The sequence below is a fragment of the Orycteropus afer genome, unplaced genomic scaffold (assembly GCF_000298275.1).
Source record: "Orycteropus afer afer isolate SDZICR_OR568_19922 unplaced genomic scaffold, OryAfe1.0 scaffold00255, whole genome shotgun sequence".
Lineage (NCBI taxonomy): Eukaryota > Metazoa > Chordata > Mammalia > Tubulidentata > Orycteropodidae > Orycteropus > Orycteropus afer.
In genome coordinates, this window is record NW_006921842.1 from 4,143,169 (window position 1) to 4,167,488 (window position 24,320).

A 24,320-nucleotide genomic window follows, 5' to 3' on the forward strand; every position below is an offset into this window, starting at 1 on the left:
GGTTTTGAACCACCAGCCTTCTGGTTAGCAGTCAAGTGCCTTAGCCACTATGCTACCAGAGCTCCCTTTTCACAGTTTAGAAGGCTACAAGTCTGAATTCAGAGAGCTGGCTCAAGGAGAAGGTTTTCTTTCTCTCTCTCTGTCAGCCCTGGGGGAACGTCCTTGAATATTCAGCTTCTACTTTCTGGTTCCACAGAGATCTGCACATATCTTGGCATCTATCTCATCCCATCTCTGCTTGCTATTGTTGTGGTTGTTAGGTGCCATCGAGTTGGCTCCGACTCATAGCGACCCTGTGTACAACAGAACGAAACACTGCCCGGTCCTGTGCCAGCCTCACAATCCTTTCTATGCCTGAGTCTATCACTGCAACCACCGTGTCAATCCATCTCATTGAAGGCCTCCCCTTTTCCATTGACCCTCTACCTTACCGAGCATGATATTCTTCACCAGGAAATGTTCCTGTCTGACAACATGACCAAAGTTGGTGAGAGGAAATCTGGCCATTCTCGCTTCCAAGGAGCATTCTGGCTGCACTTCTTCCAGGACAGATTTGTTTGGTACTTGCTAGCATTCATTTCATCTCTTTTTATATCTCAGAACAGATTGATTCAAGATACCCCCACTTTCATCCTGCCTCATTAACATAACAAAGACAAGCCATTGCTAAATGAGATTATAACCATAGATATGGGGTTTAGGATTTACAAGACATATTTAGAGGGACACAGTTCAATACACAACAATGATACATGAGACCATTCTGATTTTTGGAAATTTCAGGGGTAGAGGGAACAATTTATCCTTCTATATTGCTCAGATTTCTTTCAGCAGAAATTCAAAGAAACTTCACTTTTCAAGGCATAGGTTAGGAGTTCCATAAGGTAGCTCTAAGAGGGGCCCAAAAGCAGGCCTATCTGAAAGGCTCAAAACATCTATGAAAATAAAAGAGGTGGAAAAGGATTACTGAAAAATGGTATGTGGGCACATATTGTTTATTATCTGTACACTGCTCCATGATTTCCCCGAGTGCATATTTGGCACTCTATTCTTTATTAGGATTACAGTGAACAGTAGCTCTTCAATCATTTTTCTGGAGTGGTGAGTAGATCTTTCCTAATTCCATTTCACAGGTTGGGTGACCTTTCTTGTTCTTCACCCTATCAACACAGCACTGTGACAGTATCCTTCTTGCATGGGGCCTATAGTCTAAACCCTTCTCCAAGTGTGGATGCAAACTCAAGCCTCTGACACTGTCTTAGTTGGCTTCTCTAGAGAAACAAACCCAGTGATAGATAGATAGATAGACAGATAAACATTTCAAGGAAATAGCTTGCACAAATTTAGGGGCTTTTAGGTCCCAAATCCATATGTCAAGTGGCAGGATGGAGACCTCTGCTGCCTCATGGGAATGCCAGGTCAGGTGAATCCAAAATCTGCAGGTCTGGCAGTAGGCCAGAGACTTCTGCAGGCTTATTTCCTAATATCCAGAGGTCAGGTGATAAGAAAAATGTAGAGGAGAGAGAGAGAGAGTGCTTTGCCAGAACATCCACTTACAGTGAAACTTGTGAGAGACTGAATTCTACAGGAGTACCTTGCTTCCCTGATCTCATAAGTTTTCTAACTCTGACAGGGTTCAGTCTTTTTCTATCATTCATTTTACTGGAAAATATTTGAGTTTTCCTTCTCTGATAAGTTTCTGACTTACGCACGTTCTGGCTTTCATAGGTTTTACTGTATATTCTGGAGGCAGATCACACTTCCAAGGAAACCTTCCTTTCAACTGTTTGGTTGATCACATCAGATCACATTGTGGAGGCTGAAAATATTACATTACATTACAGAACGGAAGAACAACCAGTCCGTATCTAGCCAAAGCACGAAGAATCACGGCCTAGCCAAGTTGGTACGTAAACTTAATTATTGCAGTCTATAAGGTCTGATTCTAGTTCTTAGGAGTCATTTGGCATCATCTCCCTACCCTGTGTGGGTGTTGAACACCAGCATTTCTGTGTCCTTGGAACAGAAGATGAGACCAGTATAGGGTGGTACAAGATGGGAATAGGGGTTTCTTCCCTAACAACTCAGTTTACTCTTTAGACATGGAGTTGCACTTTCTTACTTGCTTTCTTCATCTACCTTCAGCCCATTTGCCCTCAAAAGCACTTGACTGCTAACCAGAAGGCTGGCGATTCAAACCCACCAGCCACTCCTCGGAAGGAGGATGGGGCAATCTACTTCCATAGTGATACTGCCTCGGAAACCCAAGGAGTTATGAGTCAGGTCTGACTCAACGGCACATAACAACAACAAGAACAAAATCATCTAGGGTCTTATAACCTCCAAATACAATTGGTAATTTTCAGATTGCATCTCACTTCATTTCTCTGAAGCATTTTGCACCAATAGCTCCTCCTTCTAAAAACTATCCTATCTTCCAGAATTTGGTTCATCATTACTTTCTGGTTTATATGTTGACTTTTTAGCATTCTCCTGGCTATTAAATGTTGATATTGTCCAATGTATTGATTTTCGCTATTTTGCTTTCTCGTATTTAAAAAAAAAAAAGCTAAAATATATTTTTTTAATTAAAATCTTTAAACATATACAAAAATGGAATAAATATTGACAAAGTAATACTAAAATTCATATGGAAATTCAAGAGATCCAGAACAACCATAACAAAATTTGGGATATATTTTGAGAATTCATGCTTCCAAATATCAAAACTTAGTACAATGGTACAATAACCAAGATAATGGTCCTGAATAAGATTATACATATAGAGCAATGAAATAGAATTGATATTCAAGGGGGAAGAAAACCAAAAACAAAAAACCACTCATACTGACAGTCAATTTATTTTTAACAAGTGTCCCAAAACAATGGGAAAAAGTAGTCTTTTTAGCAAATGGTGCTGGACAACTATATATCCACATGCAAAAGAGTGAAGTTGGACCCCTACCTCACACCCTATACAAAAATTAACTCAAAATGGATCAAAGTTCTAAATATAAGAGCTAAAACTTTTAGAAGAAAACATAGGAGTAAATTTTCATGACCTTGAAATTGACAATAGTCTTTTAGATATGACACTAAACGCACAAGCAACCTAAGAAATAAATAAATAAATTGGACTTCATCCAAATTAAAAATATCTGTTCTTCAAAGGACACCATGAAGAAAGTGAAATGGAACCCATTGAATACGAGGAAATATTTGTTACGTCCCTGATAAGGGACTTGTATCTAGAATATATATATATATAAAACTTTTACAACTCACATCATCCAATTGAAAAATGGGCAAAGGATCTGAATAGACATTTCTCCAAGGGAGACATACACATGGTCCAACAGCACATGAAAAGATCCTCAACATTATTATTCATCAAGAAAATGAAAATGAAAATCACAATGAAATATCATTTTATACCTTTTAGGATGGAAGAACAAAAAAAGATGGATAATAACAAGTGTAGACAAAGATGTAGAGAAAGTAGAATTTTGTACACTACTGGTAGTAATGTAAAATGGTGTGACACCTTTAGAAAACAGCCTGGCAGTTCCTTGAAAATTTAAACATAGAGTGAGATACAACTTTATATCCACTAGGATGACTGTAATAAAGAAAAGGCAGATAATAACAAGTGTTAGCAAGGATACAGAGAAGTTGGAACGCTCAAACACTGCTGGTGGAGATGTAAAATGGGACAGTCACTTTAGAAAACCTTCTGACAGTCCCTAAAAGGCTAAACATAGAGTTACTATTTTGTCGTGTGTCAGAAGTTGATTCTGATTCATAGCAACTCCATATGACAGAGTGGAACTGCCCCGTACAGTTTCCTAGTCTGTAATCTTTGTGGAAGCAGAGTACTAGGTCTTTTCTCCCACTGAGCCACTGGGAGGGTTTGAACCACCATTCTTTTGGTTAGCAACCAAACACTGAACTGTCACACCATTAGGACTCCTTCGAGTTACCATGTTGTTGTTCTTAGGTGTCGTCCTGTTAATTCCAACACACAGTGACCCTATGAACAAAATATTGCCCAGTCCTGTGCCATCCTCACACAGTGGGTGTGTTTGCGCCCATTATTGTAGCCACAGTGTCAATCCATCTTATTGAGGGTCTTCTTTTTCACTGACCCTCTACTTTATCGAGCATGATGTCCTTCTCCAGGGACTGGTCCCTTTTAATAACATGTTCAAAGTACATGAGACAAAGTCTTGCCATTCTCGCTTCTAAAGAGCATTCTGGCTGTACTTCTTTAAGAAAGATTTGTTTGTTCTTCTGTCAGTCCATGATATACTCAATGTTCTTTGCCAGCACCACAATTAAAATGAATTAATTCTTCTTCAGTTTTTCTTATTTATTTTCATTCCATTTATGTAAAATGCCCAGTTTTCACATGCATATGACGCGATTGAAAATATCTTGGCTTGGATCAGGTGCACCTCAATCCTCAAAGGGACACCTTTGCTTTTGAACACTTTAAAAAGGTCTTTTGCAGCAGATTTGCCCAATACATTATGCCGTTTCATTTCTTCACTGCTGCTTCCACGAATGTTGGTGGTGCCAAGTAAAATGAAATCCTTGACAACCTCAGTATTTTTTTCTGAAAGATGTTAATTTGTTAATCTTATGATTTAATTAATTCTAATCAAAGAACAAATGAAATTTTTACACAGAAATCTTTAGATTTCTAAATCGAATAACAAGTTAGCAAGCTGATTAAGCTTAAAAGTTTTAAAAATGCATAACTGTTTAAATTATTTAACATTAAATATTGAATATTAAAATCAGGAGGCTTCACGCATACTTTCCCAATAAGCAACACCCCCTCGGGATTTAAAAACCAGGGGTACGGCTGGGCCAAAAGCCCAGCCCAAAAGCAAGTACCCTGGGGAGCAAGAGGGGTAGAGTTCAAGTTCAGAGGACCCATTTCTTTTCACCATTGGAACCCGGAAAGGGATCCCATTGGCCAGGAAGTTTATTTGGCTCCTCAGAGCCTTTGCAAAGCTCTGGGGTCATCGCATTACCCCGCCCAGAGCAAGTTGGGGCGGGAGGGAACTTCGCGGTGACCTAGACGGGCCGGGACCCGCAGTTCGAGCCGGGAAATGGGCCCGCGAGCCCGGCCCGTGCTTCTCCTTTTGATGCTCCTGCGAACCGTGGCCCCGCACAGGCAGCCGCCGCGTGAGTTCGGGACCTGCGGGAGGACTGGGGACGTGGCGGGGTAGGAGCAAATCCAACCCAGCTTTCCATAGCGCTCCGGAGTTTGCAAAGTCCGGAAGAACCACGCAGCCTCACCTGCAATCCCTCCTCTAAATTTTTGTGCCGGAATAACGCGAGGGGACATGTCCACTCTGGTGGAGATGAGAGTCTTCTTTCCCCCAGCACTTTGCACCCCCACCCCTGCTGTCCTTGCTTTTCTGAGTGACACCCATTCCCTCCCTCGACCCGCTCGCACCGTTATGCTTTTAAAAATATATCTCTTAGTTTTGCTTTTAAGCGGAGCTGGGTCTGGGGGTCCTTGGACTGGGATCTGGGTTTTCGTGTTTCTAATGGTGGTTGTGCCATTTTTCTCTGTCGTCCCAAAACAGGAAGTTCTTTTCACTAAGTGCGACCTTGGCCCAGGCGCCCCCTTGGTGTTTATGCACCAGGGCGCTGCGAAGGGCTGGGAGACGGCTGAGTGAACCCAAGGTGGAACCCGTCCACTACAGAACTATTAGTGCTGGGGGCGTAGCAATTTGGTGGGTATGTGGGAGTGAGGATCTGAGCTCTACCCTACTCCCACTCCTTGAGTGAGACGGGGATGGGAGGAGCCTGAGAGAGACTCATCCATGGCTTTTGCAGACTGGGTGATGGGCCCTTTCCTGGGGAAAAAAAAATAGTGTTAGTTACAGCTTCCCTTTCCTAGCTGGGCTTTGTTGATTTGCAGTATTAATGTGCTGTATGAGGGTGGTTTCTATCAGATATCAAATTGATGATGATTAACACTTAGTAATGAGTTAAGATTTTAAATTTCATTCATATCTGTGATTGTATTGCACACTAGCTATGCGTTTGGGAGATGTTAGATGCCGTTTAGTCTGTTCTGAGTCATAGCAACTATGTACAACAGAACAAAACACTGTCCCGGTCCTGCACCAACCACAAAAACAGTGCTGTTTGAGCCCATTGCAGCCACTGTGACAATCCATCTCATTGGGGGTCCTTCTCATTTTTGCTACTTTACCAAGTATTATGTCATTTCCCAGGGACTGGTCACTCCTAATAATGTCCAGAGTAAGTGAGATGAAGTCTAGACATCCTTACTTCTAAGGAGTATCCTGGCAGTACTTCTTCCAAGACAGATGCATTCATTCTTTTGGCAGTGCATGGCACACTCAATATTCTCCACCAACACCACGATTCAAAAGCATCGATTCTTCTTCTGTCTTCCTTATTCGTTGTCCAGCTTTCACATGCATATGAGTTGATTGAAATCACCGTGGCTTGGATCAACACATCTTAGTCCTCAAAGTGACAGCTTTGCTTTTGAACACTTTAAGGAGGTCATTTACAGCAGATTTGTCTAATGCAACACATTGTTTGATTTCTTGACTGCTGCTTCCATGAGCATTGATTATAGATCCAACTAAAATGAAATCCTTGACAACCTCAGTATTTTCTGCCCCTATCATGATGTTGCTTATTGGTCCAGTTGTGAGGATTTTTGTTTTCTTTATGTTGAGGTGTAATCCATACTAAAGGCTGTATGCAGTCTTTGATGTTTTTCAGTAAGCGCTTTAAGTCCTCTTCCAGATGAGAGCTACTAACAGCTGCATTTTACTAGCAATTAAGAGTCACTGGGTGATGCAACAGGTTAATGAACTCATTGCTAATTGAAAAGTGCCTCAGAAGAAAGTCCTGGCAATATTTGTCCAAAAAATCAGCTATCGAAGACCCTATGGAGCACAGCTCTAACAAACTATGACAAACGTAGAGTCTCCATGAGTCAAAATGGGCTGGACAGCAACTGTTCTGTAGGTTTTTGTTTGTTTTTACTAGCAGTTAACTGGCCCTAGGGTTAAATAGGTTGGGCAATCCTACTTCCGTAGTGATACTGCCTCAGAAACCCAAGGAGGGGTCGCTATGAGTCGGGTTTGACTTGACGGCACATAACAACAACAACAACAACAACAGGGTTAAATAACTTTCCCAGGTAAATGTTAAGTAGTATATTACCACTCCTCCTAAGCATAGCTGACAATGAATGATCACGCCCTCACTATTGCAAGACACTGAGGTGGTTTTGCAGACATTCTCATAGGAGTCTCAGAACAACCCGAGTTCAGGTATTATGTGAAAACTGTGAGAGCCGGAACTAGATCAGAGTGCCTTCTTTTTCAGGATCTCAGAAATTTTCTGCATTTTTTTTTTTTTTTTTTTAGTTTTCCTTCTCTGACAGGTTTCTAACTTACACAGATTCTGGCTTTTGCAGGTTTTACTCTATTTGGATTCCCATATTACAGATAGCGATAATGAACATGACCTGCTCACTGATAACCTAGCTCAACATTCTACAGGCTTTTGCAGCAGAACCTGTCTCGGCTCCAGTTGTGATTCTTGAACGCTGCATTCATTGCATTAGAAGTTGAATCATAAAATTTGATGTTGAACAGAAATATTCATTCATTCACAAGTATAAACTGTGTTGTACTATTCTAGGCCCAGAGTAACAGCAGGGAATTGAATCTTGTGTATTCCAATGGGGAAGATGACAATAAACACATGACCAGGTAGTGAGGGATACTATGAAGACATGAGGAGTCAGGAAGTCAGGGCAGGCCTCTCTCTCAGGCTGATGTTAAAGAGCAGGGAACTGAGGAAAATGATTGTGAGGCTGACTGTGACCGAGCTTCCCAGGCAAACTGAAGCACAGTGGGCCTGGCAAGGAGGGTTGAAGCACAATTTCATAACCTCAGCATTATTAAAATTTGGGGCTAGGTAATTTTTTGTTGTAGAGAACAGTCCTGTGCATTGTAGGGTGTTTAGCAGCATCCTTGGCCTCTACTCACTAGATGCTAGTGGTAATCCCCTAGTTGTGATGATCAAAATTCATCACAGATATCCCCTGGAGGCCAGATATCCCCTGGAGGATAAAGTGTCCCAGTTGAGAACTGCTGGGTAGAAGAAGAGCAAGGAAGCTAGCACTGCTGGAATGTAGCTATTTGAGGAAGAAATGTAATCAATGAGATCAGAGAAGGGGCCACAGGCAAGTCCACTGTTTTGGTTACCTAGTGCCGCTCTGACAAGAATATACCACAAATGGGATGGTTTGAAGAAACAGGAGTTTATTCTCTTACAGTTTGGAGGCTTTAAGTCCGAGTTCAAAGCGTAAGGCTCTAGGGGCTGGGTGAAAGCCCATCAACCTTGGGCTTCAGCTCTGCCTTCTGCTCCCGGCCCATTGGAGCTAGAGGCTTTTCTTCACTCAGACAGCTGCTGGCTGCTGAGGCTGAGAAGCCCCAAGGTTGGTAGCCAAGTAAACAGGCACAGTCCCTATGTTACCAAACCACATGGCAGGCCATTAATTCAAGTCCATTGAAAGTCCCAAGGTTGGCAGAGCATGGCAGGCTGCTAAACAATGACTCGGCTACATGCAGGCTTCAAGCGTGCCATAAGCTAGAGAACATTCCCTAAGGCTTCTCCTTACATACAGGAAGCAGACCACATCCCTAAGGCAGCTACTCAGCTGCTCACAGTAGATTCCACCATGGAGTTGATTACCAGTCTCATCATGGGGAACAATTACATCCAGCTGCCCAGCCACTCAACCAGGCGCAGCCAAGTTGACACACAAACTTAACTACCACAGCCACGTAGGTCTTTCTTTGTAGGCTGCAGTGTGAATTCTCAGGTTCTGGGAAGCCAGGGAGTGATATGATCTTTCATAGTTTTAAGAAGAGTGCCCTTGTGGCTGTGTGGAAATAGAATGAAAGTGGCAACAGTAGAAGCAGAGACACCAGGCCAGAGGTGATGGACTAGGCTGGGTGGGAGCAGAAGAGAGGGTAAGAAATGGTTGTATTCTGGATGTATGTTGAAGAAAGTTGCTGAAGAATCTGTGTTGCATGAGAGAAAGAGAAGAGGCAAATGTGACTCCATTATTTAATTACTTTGATTTTATTAGTCTGAACAACAGAACAGTAGGAGATACCAGTTCTCAGATGGGGAGGGCAAAGGAAAGGAAACAGCAATTTAGGGGCAGTCAAAAAGCTGTTTTTGGACATGTTAGGGTGGAGATGTGAATCAGCCATTCAAGGGGTATAAAAATATATAGCAGTTGGGTATAAGAATCTGGAGTTTAGGTCCACAAATAAAAATCTAGGAGTCATCATTCATTCATTAATTCCTTCAACAAGTATTAAGCACCAAGGGGTGGAATGCTTTGTGCTCAATTATTAACCTAAAGGTTGGTGGTTTGAACCCAGCCAGCAGTACCATGGAAGAAAAGCCTGGTAATCTATTTCTGTTAATGCTATTGTTTTTGTTGTTAGTTGCTGTTCAGTTGATTCCAACTGATGGAGACCCCTTGTGTGCCAAGGAGAATTGCTCCATAGGGTTTTCAAGGCCAAGAAAACATCATGGAACAGTTCTACTCTGTAAGACACAGTTTGCCATGCATTGGAATTGACTTAAGACCAATGGGTTGGGTTGAGTTTGGTTTTAACTTGCTAGGCACCATTCTAGGCACTGGGAATACATCACTGAACTCTCTCATTCAACAATTGAGAGAATGTGTCACTTACCTATACAACTTGTCCTTTTCTACTTACTCTCAACTAAAAACTGAACCCATTGCCATCAAGTTGAATTACAACTCATAGAGAGCCTGTAGGACAGAGGAGAACTTCCTCATAGGGCTTCCAAGTCTATACATTTTTACAGAAGCAGACTGTCACATCTTTCTCCCATGAAGCAGCTGGTGAGTTCAAACTCCTAAACTTTTGGTTCAAACTCTGAACCTTGGGTTTGAACCACTGACTTTTCAGTTAGAAGCTGAACACTTAACCACTATACCACCAGAGCTCCTTTGTGCTCCCTCAAGCCTCCTGAATTTGCCTGGGGCCTCCTGTGGTGATGAAGAGCTGCCTGGAGCTATTTATTTGGAGATCTCCCAACATTCAAGAGCAAACATTTGCCCATGAAAGAGTTTACAGGTGGAAAGGATAAAAAAAAAAAAAAATCACAACAAATTTCTCTGGACTCTGATCTAGTAAGTTCTGAGTACTAGCTCCTGAGCTCAACTACCATGGCTACTGACACCTTAACATTTTCTTGAGTCTGTCAACTTCTGGGGAAATTCCATAATTGTGGGCAGGGTCTGGGACAGAAAGGGAGTTACATCCACAAGTGGCAGATGGAGGCACGCAGAGAGCAGGCAAGTCTGCGCTGTGGAGGATGGGGAGGCACCATGCATCTGACTTTTCATAGATTGAGGACCAAACACAGCTGGCACTATGAATTGATTCAGAAGTTATGTGTCCCCTTTGTCTCCCCATCCCTCCTGCTGCCCAAGTTCAAGGCCATCTGCTATTCTATCTCCAGGGTCACACACTTTACGCTACCTCTTCATGGGTGCCTCAGAGCCAGACCTTGGGCTGCCCCTGTTTGAGGCTTTGGGCTACGTGGACGACAAGCTCTTTGTGTCCTATGATCATGAGAGTCGCCGTGCTGAGCGCCGCGCCCCGTGGGTCTGGAGCAAATCTTCAAGCCAGCTCTGGTTGCATCTGAGTCAGAGCCTAAAAGGGTGGGACCACATGTTCACTGTTGATTTCTGGACCATCATGGACAACCACAACCACAGTGAGAGTACGTGGGGAGGGGAACTTATCTTCCTGGGTGTGGTGGAGTGTCTCCTCAACTCAGAGATGCATTGCCCTACCTCAGAGATCTATCAGAGAGTTAGAGTATGAAGGCCTGGGGTGGGGGTAGGGGGACAGGGAAGGGGGTTGCTTCCTGAGGTACCCAGTGATCCCAGGGGATGGTGGAGACAGGAATCTACCTACTCTTTTGGTTTCAGTAATGAGGCTAGGGGTGCTGTCAGAGTCCCACACCCTGCAGGTCATTCTGGGCTGTGAGGTGCAGGAAGACAACTTCACCAGGGGGTTCTGGAAGTACGGGTATGACGGACAGGACCACCTTGAATTCTGCCCTGAGACAATGAATTGGAGAGCAGCAGAGCCCAGGGCCCAGGCCACCAAGCTGGAGTGGGAAGTGAACAAGATTCGGGCCAAGCAGAACAAGGCCTACCTCGAGAAGAACTGCCCCGAGCAGCTGCAACAGTTGCTGGAACTGGGGAGAGGGTTTCTGGACCAGCAAGGTAAGGTGGAGACACCCTTCTGCCCCCACACTCTTAGTGACTGAGTGGAGCAGGATGTAAGGCATAGGGTCCTGGGCTTGTGTTTCTCAGAGGTAGCCAAACTTGGTGGTTGTGTGACTCTTCCCAAGTTCTAGGAAGGGACTTTCTCAGCCCTGAGGTTGCCACCTCACAACTGTTGTCTTCCAAGAAGTAGATTGCCCAAATACCTCAGGTACTATGCCACTAGAGCTCCCAGTCTATTAATAGAGAACAGATGACTTGGCCAACAGGAATGTATTAGACAGGAAAACAAGGCTGATATGACTATGACTGACTTTTCTGCATGTGACATTATATCAGAACCAAGTCTTAGAACAAATTTTAGGACACAAAATGGTGTCTCTTCTGCAGCTGGCTTTGCTTGTAGAGTATTTCCTTCCTCCAACCCATGAAAAAAAAGGGAAGTCAAAGTTCCAGTCTTCCCAGCAAGGGTAAACAATTTCCTCTTCTCATTTTTCTTCTTTGCTGTCCAGTGCCTCCTTCTTTGGTAAAAGTGACTCATCACATGGCCTCTGAAGTGACGACTCTTCGGTGTCAGGCTCTGAACTTCTTACCAGAGAACATCACCATGAGGTGGTTGAAGGACAGGCAGCCACTGGATGCTAAGGAGGTTGAGCCTATGGATTTGCTGCTGAATGGGGATGGGACCTACCAGGGCTGGATGGTTGTGGCTGTGCCTCCTGGGGAAGAGCAGAGATACACCTGCCAGGTGGAGCACTCAGGCCTGGACCAGCCCCTCACTGCCACCTGGGGTATGAATAAGAATCAAAAGCTGAGAAAATATGTCATGGGTGGAATGGGGCTGGTGAGCATGGGGGGGTCTGCTTTGGGTTGGGAGGTGGGCTGGGAGTCACAATCATCGGCTTTCACTTGCTTTTGCTGTTTCAGAACCCTCACCTTCTGGCACCCTAGTCATTGGAATCGTCAGTGGGATCACTGTTTGTGTCATCATCTTCTTGAGTGGAATTCTGTTCAGAACCTTCAAGAAGAGACATGTTTTCAGTGAGTAGAAGAAGTCTCTTAGTACCTTTCCCCTTTGTCGTTCCAAAAACCAAACCAAATTCACTGCCATGGAGTTGGATTCGACTCATAGTGACCCTTCCTTGGATTTCCGAGGCTTTATCACTACAGAAGCAGATTGCCCAACCTTCCTTCCAAGGAGTGGCTGGTAGGTTTGAACCTCCAGCCTTCTGGTTAGTAGTCAAATGTCTTAGGCACTATGCCACAAGAGGTTCTCCTTTGTTGTTAGGTCCCACCAAGTCAGATTTCTAGTGACCTCATGTGACAGAGTAGAGCTGCCCCATAAGGTTTTCTAGCCTGTAATATTTGTAGCAGGAGCATATCAGAGGTCTTTCTCCCACTGGCTGGGTTCAAACTGCCAACCTTTTGGTTCACAGCCAGGTTATAGCCCAGTATTTAACCATTGCACCACCAGGTCTCCCTCTGCCCTTTGGGTTCTAAAACAGCAAAGGCAAGGGCACACTAATTCTCTTGCTAGGAAATGGTAAAAGGGAGGGCAGAAAGAGAGCAGAAGGGATTTGGCATCCATGGGAAGCCTTCCCTCCCTCTCTTTTTCTTTGGGGCACCAGCCACTTCCTAGGAGCAATTATTTTTTTTCCCCAGTAAGAAAATTCTAATCCAACAAACATCTTTTGAGCATCTACTACTTGCAAGGCACTATTTAAGTTAATAGAGGAGCTCTACTGGCACAATGGTTAAGGTGTTGACTGCTAACCAAAAGGTTGACAGTTTGAACCCACCAGCTAGCTGCTCATCAGGAGATAAATGTGGTAGTCTGCTTCCATAAAGATAAAACCAAAACCAAAACCCAAACTCACTGCCATTGAGTCAATTCTGACTCATAGCAACCCTCTTTGGGTTTCCAAGATGGTAAATCTTCACAGAAGTAGATCGCCCAGTCTTCCTTCCGCAGAGTGGCTGACTGGTGGCTTTGACCCACCAACCTCCTGGTTAGCAGTCAAATGCATTAGGCACGATGCCACCAGAGCTCCATAAAGATATACAACCTTGGAAAACCTATGGGGCAGTCTATTCTGTCCTGTAGGGTTTCCATGCATCAGAAGCAACAGGTTTGGTTTGATTTAAGGTAGTAAAGGAGCCATGGTGGCATGGTGGTTAAAGCACTCAGCTTCTAACCTAAAGGCAGTTTGAACCCACCAGCTGCTCCACGAGAGAAAGATGTGACAGTCTGCTTCCCTAAAGATTACAGCTTTGGAAACCCCATTCTACTCTGTCCTGTAGGGTCACCATGAAAAGGAATCAGCTCATTGCAATGAGTTTGGTTTATTTAAAGTACTAAGTTGTGCCTGGTGGCACAACAATTAAACGCTGGGCTTCTAATGGAAAGGTTGGCAGTTCAAACCTACTCAGCTGCTCCATGGAAGAAAAGACCTAGTGATCTGCTTCTGTAAAGATTACAACCTAGAAAACCCTTGAGGCAGTTCTCCTCTGTAAAATGGGTCACTGTATCAGAATCACAACATTTAAGGTAGTAGGGTTCTCTGGGTGGTGCAGACAGTTGAGTGCTTGGCTATTACTAACTGGAAGATTGTCAGTTCAAATCCACTTGAGGAGGCTTAGGAAGAAAAGCCTGGTGATCTACTTAAAGCTAAAGCTCACAATCATTGAAACGTCCTATGCAGTTTTACTCTGAAACACATGGGTTTGCCATCAATCAGAATTGAATTGACCAGAACTCTTTCTGTTATTTTGGTATTTAAGGTAGTACAGGGACTTAAAAAGGAAGGGGATCCTTTTCCTCCTATGAGTTTGAGGAAGGAGATACTTTTCTCAGGGAAAGTAGACACCACACAACTACAGTTAAAGAAGACACCCTCTCTAAGTGAAATATGAGGCAAATGCTCTGGAGTGTCAAAGGAAGGAATGACTGAGCACCTTTAGGGATCAGGAAATACTTCAGGGAGCTGGCTTCTAGAAGTGTATCTTTAAGGAGACATAGAACTACTTTAGGTGAGCTTAAGGATGAAAGGAGGTCTACAAGGTTGGAGCAACCATGCAAACAGGAGAATGTGAGGCATGATAGGAGGTAAGAAATAATTACTGTAATCTGTCTTTGATTTCACATACCTGTTAGGTATCAAGCTCTTCATTTCTATTTCCAAATATCTCTAGGGAGTTCTAGTGGCGTAGTGCCTTAGGCATTTGACTACTGAGAAGGCTGGCGGTTCAAAACCAGCAGCCACTCTTTGCAAGGGAGGTTGGGCAATCTACTTCCGTAGTGATACCACCTCAGAAAACCAAGGAGGGGGTCGTTATGAGTCGGATCCGACTCGATGGCAGTGTTTTGTTTTTTTTTTAAATATCTCTAATGTAGGGAGAAGAGATGGCCAGAAACCAGCTCATGTAGGACCCTAGGGGCCTGTTGGTATGGGGAATCATGAAAAGACATAAGCAAGGAGTGACAAAAACTTACATGGCCTAAAGAATGAGTTGTTAGGAGGTGAGATGGGAGGAGAGGAGACCAGTTAAAACCACTAAACAATTCCAGGGGAGCTCTGGTAGCGTAGTGCCTAAGGCACTTGACTGCTAATCAGAAGGTGAGCGGTTCGTTCAAACCCACCAAGCCACTCCTCAGAAGGAAGATAGGGCAATCTACTTCCCTAGTGATACTGCCTCGGAAACCCAAGGAGGGGTCACTATGAGGCGGGTCCGACTCAACAGCACATAACAACAACAACAACAAATTCCAGATGAGACATAATGGTACCTGAAATCTACTAGTAGCCTGCATTGAGAATTGTCAGAGTTGAGAGGGGTGGGTAAGTTTGGTGAGGAACAGAGAAGAGGTGAGGATGATTCCTAGGTCAGTAATGTCTCTTTACTGGTCTCTTGTCTCCACAGGAGGAATCATGCGGGACTATGTCTTAGCTGAAGGTGAGTGAAGTTCAGCCTGCAGACCCCTTGTGGGGAATAAATATGATTAGAGACTCAAAAAGAGGGTGAAATGGTGGAGCTCTCCATGTTTCAGGACAGAGGTGGATCTAATAAATAGACACTGCCCTAGGGACTCTCTGCTTTTAGCCTTCCTCATTGGCTCTCTCAAAGTTTTCCCCATTTAGATGTTTGAGTCCATGCATGCTAACAACTCCCAGCTGTGACCTCTCCCCTGAACTAGGCCTTGAATCTCAAGCTTCATCTAGAGCTGGCCTTTGTTTCCTTCATCAGCAAAGACCTCGTACACCTATGCCACCTCATCCTCTGCCTGTAGAAGAGGAAGCCTTAAAGTTTGGGAACTCAAGATCCCTTTTAATCCCCTAGAAAAGCAATGAACCTTGTCTCCATACCACTACCAGAGTTTTAAACATGCATCTAGGTATTTCTTGGACCTTTTCCCTTGCCCTCCTCCCCACCCCAAGTTTCCTTTGACTAGATGTCCAGTAACTCATCTGTCACCAAGGCCTGAGGTCTCTTCCTTTAAAGGCTGACCTGGTGTTTGTGCAGCTATGAAGGCTGTGTGGAGGCTCCTTTCCCACAGTGGCATCATGGATGTTAATGATGATAGTTTGTCAATAGTGAGTGTGCAAAAAGTGTCTTGAGGTGGTGTGTCTTTTTCTAATTTATACAATGGTGTCATATGGGTTTTCTCAGATTCTCAGATTAATGGTGCCTGCATTTGCAATACCTCTCCTGTATGCCAGACCTGAATGAAGTACCATACTGATTTTCTACTAGCTATCTGCTGACGCTCTCTCCTTATTCTGATAATGATAATGACAATAATAATAATAATGTTGCAGACACATATAAGAAGGAGACAAGGTGTCACAGTGGTTAAGCACTTACCTGCTAACCAAAAGGTCAGCAACGATGCTCCATGGGAGAAAGATGTGGCAATGTGTTGCTATAAAGATTTAGCCTCGGGAACACTATGGCGGCAGTTCTACTCTATTATACAGGGTTGCTATGAGTTGGAATTCGACTTGATGGCAATGGTTTTTTTGAGAGAACATTTATGAAAAAGCATTTACTTGGTGGAGCTCTGGTGGCACAGTGCCTAAGGCATTTGACTACTAACCAGAAGGTTGGTGGTTCAAATCCACTAGCCACTCCGTGGAAGGGAGATGGGGGAATCTATTTCTGTGAAGATTTGCTGCCTCAAGAAACCCAACGGGGGTCACTATGAGTTGGAATCGACTCGACGACAGTGAGTTTGGTAGGCCCTATTTACATGCATTATCTCATGAAATTCTTACAACAGTTTTATGAGGGAGGTACTGTTATTATCCCTATTTTTTCTTTATTTAAGAAGAGGAAGAAATGGTACAGAGTATCTTACAGCTTTATATGGGTAGAGACAGGTTTTGAACTCAGTCTGGCTCTTTGATCCATTTCACATACCACCACATTCAGATGATATCAATGCTTGGAGTAATGTAAAAAGAAGATTGCTGCTTGATGTGGGTGAAATATGAGAGGTCTTTTCCCCATTCGAAGCTCCTGGGTGGCACAAATGTTTTGCGCTTGACTACTAACCAAAAGATTTGAACCTACCAATTCATCGTAATAGGAGCTCTGGTAGCATAGTGCCTAAGGCACTTGACTGCTAACCAGAAGGCTGGTGGTTCAAATCCACCAGCCACTCCTCGGAAGGGAGGTTGGTCAATCCCACTTCTGTAGTGATACTGCCTCGGAAACCCAAGGAGGGGTCGCTATGAGTCGGGGTTGACTCGACAACCCATAACAACAACAACAATTCATCGTAATGGCTATCCGGTTCTGTGAAGATTACAGCTAAGAAAAGCTAAGAAAAGCTCAGTTTTGCTCTGTCATACCATGAGCCAGAAATGACTCACAAGTAATGGTTTTGTTGTTTGTTTTTTACCCATTCAATTCTCTTTTCTCATTGTGTTTCTTCTCAGTGAACTTGACCCAAATGAAGGGAAAAGTGCAGAAAACAACCTACTGAACTTCGGCTGCCATATTTCCTTAGGATTTTGCTGTGGAAAGGACCCTGTAATGTGTCTTTCTTACTCCTCTCTTCCATCACCAGTATCTCTTTGGTCCTTAGGCCAAGGCTGTGACTGGTAATGTCAGCGAATGGCTCTGTTTGGCTCAACAGTGTACTCCCTTGGCCAGTGCCTCCAGGGTCAGAACCCTGGTGGTATTTTCCTTGATGAGCTGGAGCACCCTCTCTCACATTAAAAACTATGAAACAGATGCTAACAAGTGGCCAGGAAAATGCTCCAAGCATCTTCTTAGCGTTGCTGGAGTTCCAGTTCTCATCCCCAACTGTGCACTAAACTAGCCAAGTCACTCAAGAATTACTGGATTCTTGGAAAGTAATCTGCCTTACCATGTTCAAAGAATCTTAATATATACATCCATATGCCATAAGCAGCTATATGTATTTGGCTGCATAACAGTGGGACAGGACATTCTGTCTTGGAGGCCAGGTGCTTCAGGAGACCAAATACACCTCAGAAGGTTGTGTAATAGTGTTATGGACTGAAGTGTTAATACCCCCAAAGATAAGTTGAAGCACTAACCCCTGTATCTGTGCACGTGAGCCTGTTTGGAAATGGAGTCTTTGAAAATGTCAGTTCATAGGAGGTCATACTGAAGTAAGATGGGTCCTAATCTTTTCTTACTGGTCCTTATAAAAGAGGAGAAGATACACTGAGACAAGGAGGCAGAGGAAAGACATCATGTGATGCTGTAGCTGCCAGCCAAGAAATCCCTGGAACTACCAGAAGCTAGGATAGAGGCGTGGATCCGGTTTTCCCTCAAAGGCTCAGAAGAAATCGACATGACTGACACTTCCATCTTGGAATCATAGCCTCCAGAACTGTGAGAAAAAAAAAAAAAAATTCTTAAAAGCCACCAAATTTGTGGTATTTTGTTACAGTAGCACTAGAAAACCAATATAGGTAAGCACTGAACTTGAGTCTCAACAATTTTTTTTCAATTTCTTTTTTTCTGACTGTCCAAATGATATGGAAAAAGTAATTTGTGCTCACTTTAGAAAATTTGAAAAATGAATAAAATAAAAACTAACGTAGTAATAAATTCTATTAGCATTTTGTATTTAATCTCTATTGTTATTACAACAGAAAATGAACAGATAAATATATGTTAATAAATGTGTATTTGTGTACTGCATGATTTTACTGATTTTGTAGTTGTCCATGTTATATATATATATATATATAATCATTAACTCAGTGTTAGGCCATTTATATTGCTAATTTTTTTACATTTTGTTTTACTAAATATTTTCATTAAACTCTAGTAACTGAACTAATTGGTTTTGTTTTTTGGTTATAGGGACATTATCATCTAAGTTGTAATACACTGGTCATTTTTACCCCAAACTAAGGTACTTGACTGCTAACCAGAAGGCTGGAGGTTCAAACCCACCAGCCACTCCTCGGAAGGAAGGTTGGACAATCCACTTCCGTAGTGATACTGCCTTGGAAACCCAAACCAAACCCACTGCCGTCCATTGGATTCCAACTCATAGCATCCCCCTTGGGTCTCTGAGCAGTAAATTTTTACATAAGTAGATTGCCCTCTCTTCCTTTGGCAGGATGGCTGGTAGGTTTGAACCATCAACCCTCTGGTTAGCAGTCAAATACCTTAGGCACTGCACCACCGGAACTCTTTGTAGTATTCTTCTAAAACCAAACTCATTTCCATTGAGTTGATTCTGACTCATAGCAACCCCCCCTTGGGTTTCTGAGGTGATAAATCTTTACGGAAGTTTAAGTTGCCCAGTCTTCCTTCCATGGAGTGGCTGGTGGGTTTGAACCACCAACCTTCTGGTTAGTAGCCAAATGCCTCAGGCACTATGCCACCAGAGCTCCTTTGTAGTCTTCATAGTAACACCTTAGCAACCATCAGCAACTAGGGCCTGTTAATTTTGTGTTATAATAGAAATTATAAACCTCCATCTCCTTTTAGTTTTTCTTAGTCTAACTTTTCTGGCTTTGTTCCTCTATTCTTAAGGTCAACATTTGAAAAATCAAAGAATCCCTACATTTTACAATCTGTTTTATTTTGCCTCTGGCAAAACCACCCATAAACAGAAAGTGCTAGTAAGGAGAAGAGTGACATCTGGTGGCCATGGTGAAATGTATCCCAGTGCTCACTCACATGTCCAAGAGAAAGACCCAGTTGTGGGGTTTTCCTGACAGGAAAGGTCTGGAGCAGAAGTGGGGCACTGGAGATCATTTGGTGCAGAAAAGGCACAGAAAATAAAATTGAGGTTTTATTAATGAAATAATGGGCAAAATCACTGCCATCAAGTCAGATCTGACTCACAGTGACCCCTCCTTGGGTTTCTGAGGTGGTATCACTATGGAAGTAGATTGCCCAACCTTCTTTCTTAGGAGTGGTTGGTGTGTTTGAAGCACCAGTCTTCTGATTTGTTTATAATGGGCAAAATTGAGTTGGGTAAAAGCCCACCTAGACCTTCTTTTTAAATAAAGATGGCACACTTTGGCTTTTTCCATGAAATTACCATTTTGTATATACTCTATGAATTAAAGGAGCTCTGGTAGCATAGTGCCTAAGGCACTTGTCTGCTAACCAGAAGGCTGGCAGTTCAAATCCACCAGCCACTCCTGGGAAGGAAGGTTGGGCAATCCTACTTCCGTAGTGATACCACCTCGGAAACCCAAGGAGGGGTCGCTATGAGTCGGGGCGACTCGACAGCAAATAACAACAACAACAACTATGAATTAAAATGTGTGTTGGGATTTCAGAGCTTCCCCAATGACCTCAGCCCTTGCACGTTTTCTATGTAATGTTTGACAAAACTGCCTAGCTGGATCTCCTCTAATAAGGTGTGTGTTTGTAGTGGGCAGCAGGTAGTGAGGGTCAAGAACCTAAAAATGCTCAATCTGGGGCCTGAGGGGTGTAACTACTTAATTATTTCAGATGTGTCACATACCATATGCCATCTAGAACTTTCCTACCCTTTTCCAATCTTCCAAGTCTTTTCTCTCCCTCACCTATCTGGGTCTTCTCTCTTCTCATGTAAGCAAGTTGTTTCTCTCAGGCCACAGTCTCATTCTAAGTATTCATAATAGGCAATTATTTATTAAGTAGGATAAGGGTGGTTTTTAAAAAAAAAAAAAAAAAACCCAGTGATTCTTACCATGGAAATTTCAAAAGCTGCAGCAGGAAGCTAAGAAAAAAATGATTTCAGAAGTCTCTTTAAACCACAGTCAAATCCATTCTGCTGTTTTTCTTTCCACCCCCCCCCTTTTCTTTTAATGGGATTAGCCCTGTTTAAAACACCAATAATCTTATCAAAGGCCTCCCACAGGCAGACCCTGAGGGCTTTGCAATGACCTCAATCGAGTATTAGCCCTACCATTCAATTAATCCCCAACTCTACAAAATGCTCCTGTCTCTAAAACTGGAGCAGTTTGAATAGGAGAAGGGAAATTTGTTGATTGCTGTTGATTGCACGCTGACCAGACAGGCACAGTGGGGCCAGAAGGGAGTCCAAGCTCAACTGTTTAACCAACTTTAGCTTTATGCTCCTTGTTTCTCTCCTAGACTTCAGAAAAAGGAATACATAGATGTAGATATATAAAAGGAATTAAAAAAAATAATTGAGACAGTGAGGTTGAAGAGGAAGAAGTGAAATAGTGAATTAGAAGAGGAAGACTTTTAAACTGACAAGGTTTTAATATGCAATTATCTACCCTTTTGTCTTTCCAAACAGAGGGCTTTGAGACCTTTAGGGAGAAGATTCCTTTATGGCCAGGTTTCCACTTTGTCAATCACAGAGAAGCATGTCAGAATGGAATAACTCATTGCCCTCAACTCTATTCTCATAGCTACGCCGGAGGTCAAAGTAGAATTGTCTCATAGGGTTTCCCAGGTTGTAAATGTTTGTGGAGCGGTCAGCCTCGTCTTTCTCCAGAGGCGCTGATGGTGGGTTCTAACCGCCACCCTTCCGATTACCAACCCAGTGCTTTACCATTGCGCCACTTCTTTTCAAAATAGAATACAATTATTAAAAGGAGTGACAAGGAAAGCTCCTTGACCTTACATTAGACATTAGTTCCATTTTCCCCCAGGGAATTAGCTATTAAGTGGAAATAAATGAAAAAGAAACGTGGGATGGGGCTCTTAGCTCAGAGTTTTTAAACTGATGAGAATATTTTCAACTTGCAAATGCGCATTGTAAAATGACTAACGATAAACAAGATTTTCAGCCCGATGAACTCCGTGGCTCTCCATACAGACGGCCCAACCGAGCGCAAGTTTCACTGGCGAATCAAAACATTGAGATTTCAATAAAACATCCGCCTCTCTTTGATCCCTCCCTGCTTGGTGACCTAAATCAGGGAGAAGAAAAAAAAAAAAAAAAAACACGCCCCCCCCAGCCGTGGTGTTCAATTAGGTCCGCACAAGTACTATTTAAAAGACTGCGACTAGCTTATGCTACTTCTCCTTGAGCAACCATGTCTGGCCGAGGCAAAGGAGGTAAAGGGCTAGGGAAAGGGGGTGCCAAGCGCCACCGCAAAGTTCTCCGCGATAATATCCAAGGGATTACCAAGCCGGCCATTCGTCGTCTAGCTCGGCGAGGAGGTGTCAAGCGCATCTCTGGTCTCATTTACGAGGAGACCCGCGGAGTGCTGAAGGTCTTCCTGGAGAATGTGATCCGAGACGCCGTCACCTACACCGAGCACGCCAAGCGCAAGACAGTCACTGCTATGGACGTGGTGTACGCGCTGAAGCGGCAGGGGCGCACCCTTTACGGCTTCGGGGGTTAAAACTGGAGTCAAATTTACCATTATTCTTATAAAAGGCCCTTTTCAGGGCCGCCCACAAGATCACATAAAGGGCTGACCTGCACTACAAGAGTAATTGATTTCCTTGTGGCTGCTAAACGTTAAGGGGTTTCGCCACGCTAAAGTGGTAAGAGTTTTTACAATTACAGTGCTTTATATATAAAAGGGGCTTTAAAAAACTAAACGAATACGACAGATGTGAGCGTCAAAAATGTAAATGAAACGCTCCGTAAGAAACCGCGCATACTCAATGCTCTTGAAAGCACCGTCAAGCTCCTAGGCATCACCGGGTGGCTACAGGCCATCATAGCATAATGCAGTGCACAGTGCTATGTAAATGAAGGGTCGTCGAGACAGGTTCTCATTGGGTGGCACTCTGTGTGGTCCGGAAAAACGACACAGATTGCGGAGCTTTTCTATTGGCCAAAACAACTAAGGAACAGACGTGCAAAACCTTGCGTGGTTGTTAACGTGTTTTTAACCCGCTGTATGCCAGGAGCCAGTAGCGTAGGCGTATTGCCTCTAGACAGGTCCCCATCTCGCTGGGGTGCCTCGCTGGCTGCCGGGCAAGAAGAGGCCAGATGTTCATCCTTGGTGGCAAGAATCAGTCCACTGCTGAGATCATCAGGCGTTGGGCAACTGAAGCATATTTTTGCACATCTTCACAACTCCAATCTCATAGGTAAACAATGACCACCAAATCCCAGCAAAGTATGGGCTATGGATGATTGAAATTGAAAGCATTATAAACGTTATTATTACTATTTTCCATCTTAGGATACAGTTCAATTTTCTATTTTTTTAATTAAAAGCAGCTCAGTTAAATGAGTCTTCACAAAGGTCCTATCTTGGTGAACCATGTATAAAAATGCACTGCATAGTTTTGCGTTGGACTTTTTCAAAGTCACCCGGAATACTGAAGCCCAAAATATGGTTAGAAAGATTAGCAAAAGGAGCCCTGGTAGCAACAGTGATCCAGTTGCTAACCTAAAGGTTGGTGGTTCAAACCCACCCAGAGGCTCAGTGGGTAAAAGCCCTGGAGATCACACTCTGGTACAGATTAAACCAAAAAAAACTAAACCTATTGTCAGTGGAGTTGGTCCCAGTTGGACTAAGAAAGCCTGGTTATTGTTAGTTGCTGGATTCCAATTTCTGGCAACCTCATGCTTGAAGAGCAGAACTCCATAAAACCAAAAACTAAACCCATTGCAGTGAAGTCAATTCCTACTCTTGGACTCTGTGGGACAGAGTACAACTGCCCCCATAGGGTCTCCAAGGCTGTAAATGGTTACAGAAGCAGACTGCCTCATCTATTTCCCATGGATCAGCTGGTGGGTTTGAACTGCTGACCTTTCAGTTAGTAGCCCAGTGCTTTAACTACACCACCATCAGAACTCTTCACTTCACCAGCAAGGCTCCAGAATAGATTACAGCCTAGGAAACCCTACGGGGCAGTTCTACTCTGTCACTTAGGAGCTCTGGTAGTATAGTGCCTAAGGCACTTGACTGCTAACCAGAAGACTGGCGGTTCAAACCCACCATCCAACTCCTCTGAAGGGAGGTTGGGCAATCTACTATCCATAGTGATACTGCCTCAGAAACCCAAGGAGGGATCATTATGAGTCAACAGCACATAACAACAACAACTCTGTCACTTGGCTACAGCTGATTTAGACTCCAAGGTACTGACCATTAGTATAGATTTAACATTTAGGATTATTTTTAAGAATGTTAAATCACAGATCAAGTGAAAATTTTAGTATTTCTTAAAAGGAAAAAGTACTTGGACCCTGAATGTTTAATAAGTTAGCTTCATGATTTTTAGGAATCTTTCATTCAGATGCTAACTGTATGGCCTACAAAATGTCCATAAAAGTTTTGGGTTCAGCCTGTGGAGTATTTTGGCAGTCTGGTGAAGTTTATAGACTCTTTTTACAAATAAAATGCACAAGATTAAATTTGAATTAAACCAAATATATAAAAATAATAAAACTTTTTTTAAAATTCAGACAGTAATATATGAACTTATTAATAAACAGCATCTAATTTCTTCTATGGGAGCTCTGGTAGCATAGTGGCTAAGGCACTTGACTGCTCACCAGAAGGCCGGCGGTTCAAACCCACCAGCC

At 43.2% G+C, this 24,320-nt stretch overlaps 3 protein-coding genes across 3 annotated transcripts in view; 2 read left to right on the forward strand and 1 right to left on the reverse strand.

Moving 5' to 3' along the window:
• Positions 1–24,320, reverse strand: part of LOC103204632 — a 190,677-nt gene that overhangs the window by 49,802 nt on the left and 116,555 nt on the right. The window lies entirely within an intron of this gene.
• Positions 5,118–17,348, forward strand: HFE (homeostatic iron regulator). The gene is made up of 7 exons (XM_042782178.1): positions 5,118–5,193; positions 10,588–10,851; positions 11,063–11,362; positions 11,875–12,153; positions 12,290–12,403; positions 15,284–15,316; positions 17,302–17,348. The coding sequence occupies exons 1-7, from the start codon at positions 5,118–5,120 to the stop codon at positions 17,346–17,348; spliced, it is 1,113 nt and encodes a 370-aa protein (XP_042638112.1).
• On the forward strand, positions 21,856–22,173 carry LOC122150841 (histone H4). The gene has a single exon (XM_042782179.1). The coding sequence runs from the start codon at positions 21,862–21,864 to the stop codon at positions 22,171–22,173; it is 312 nt and encodes a 103-aa protein (XP_042638113.1). The 5' UTR covers positions 21,856–21,861.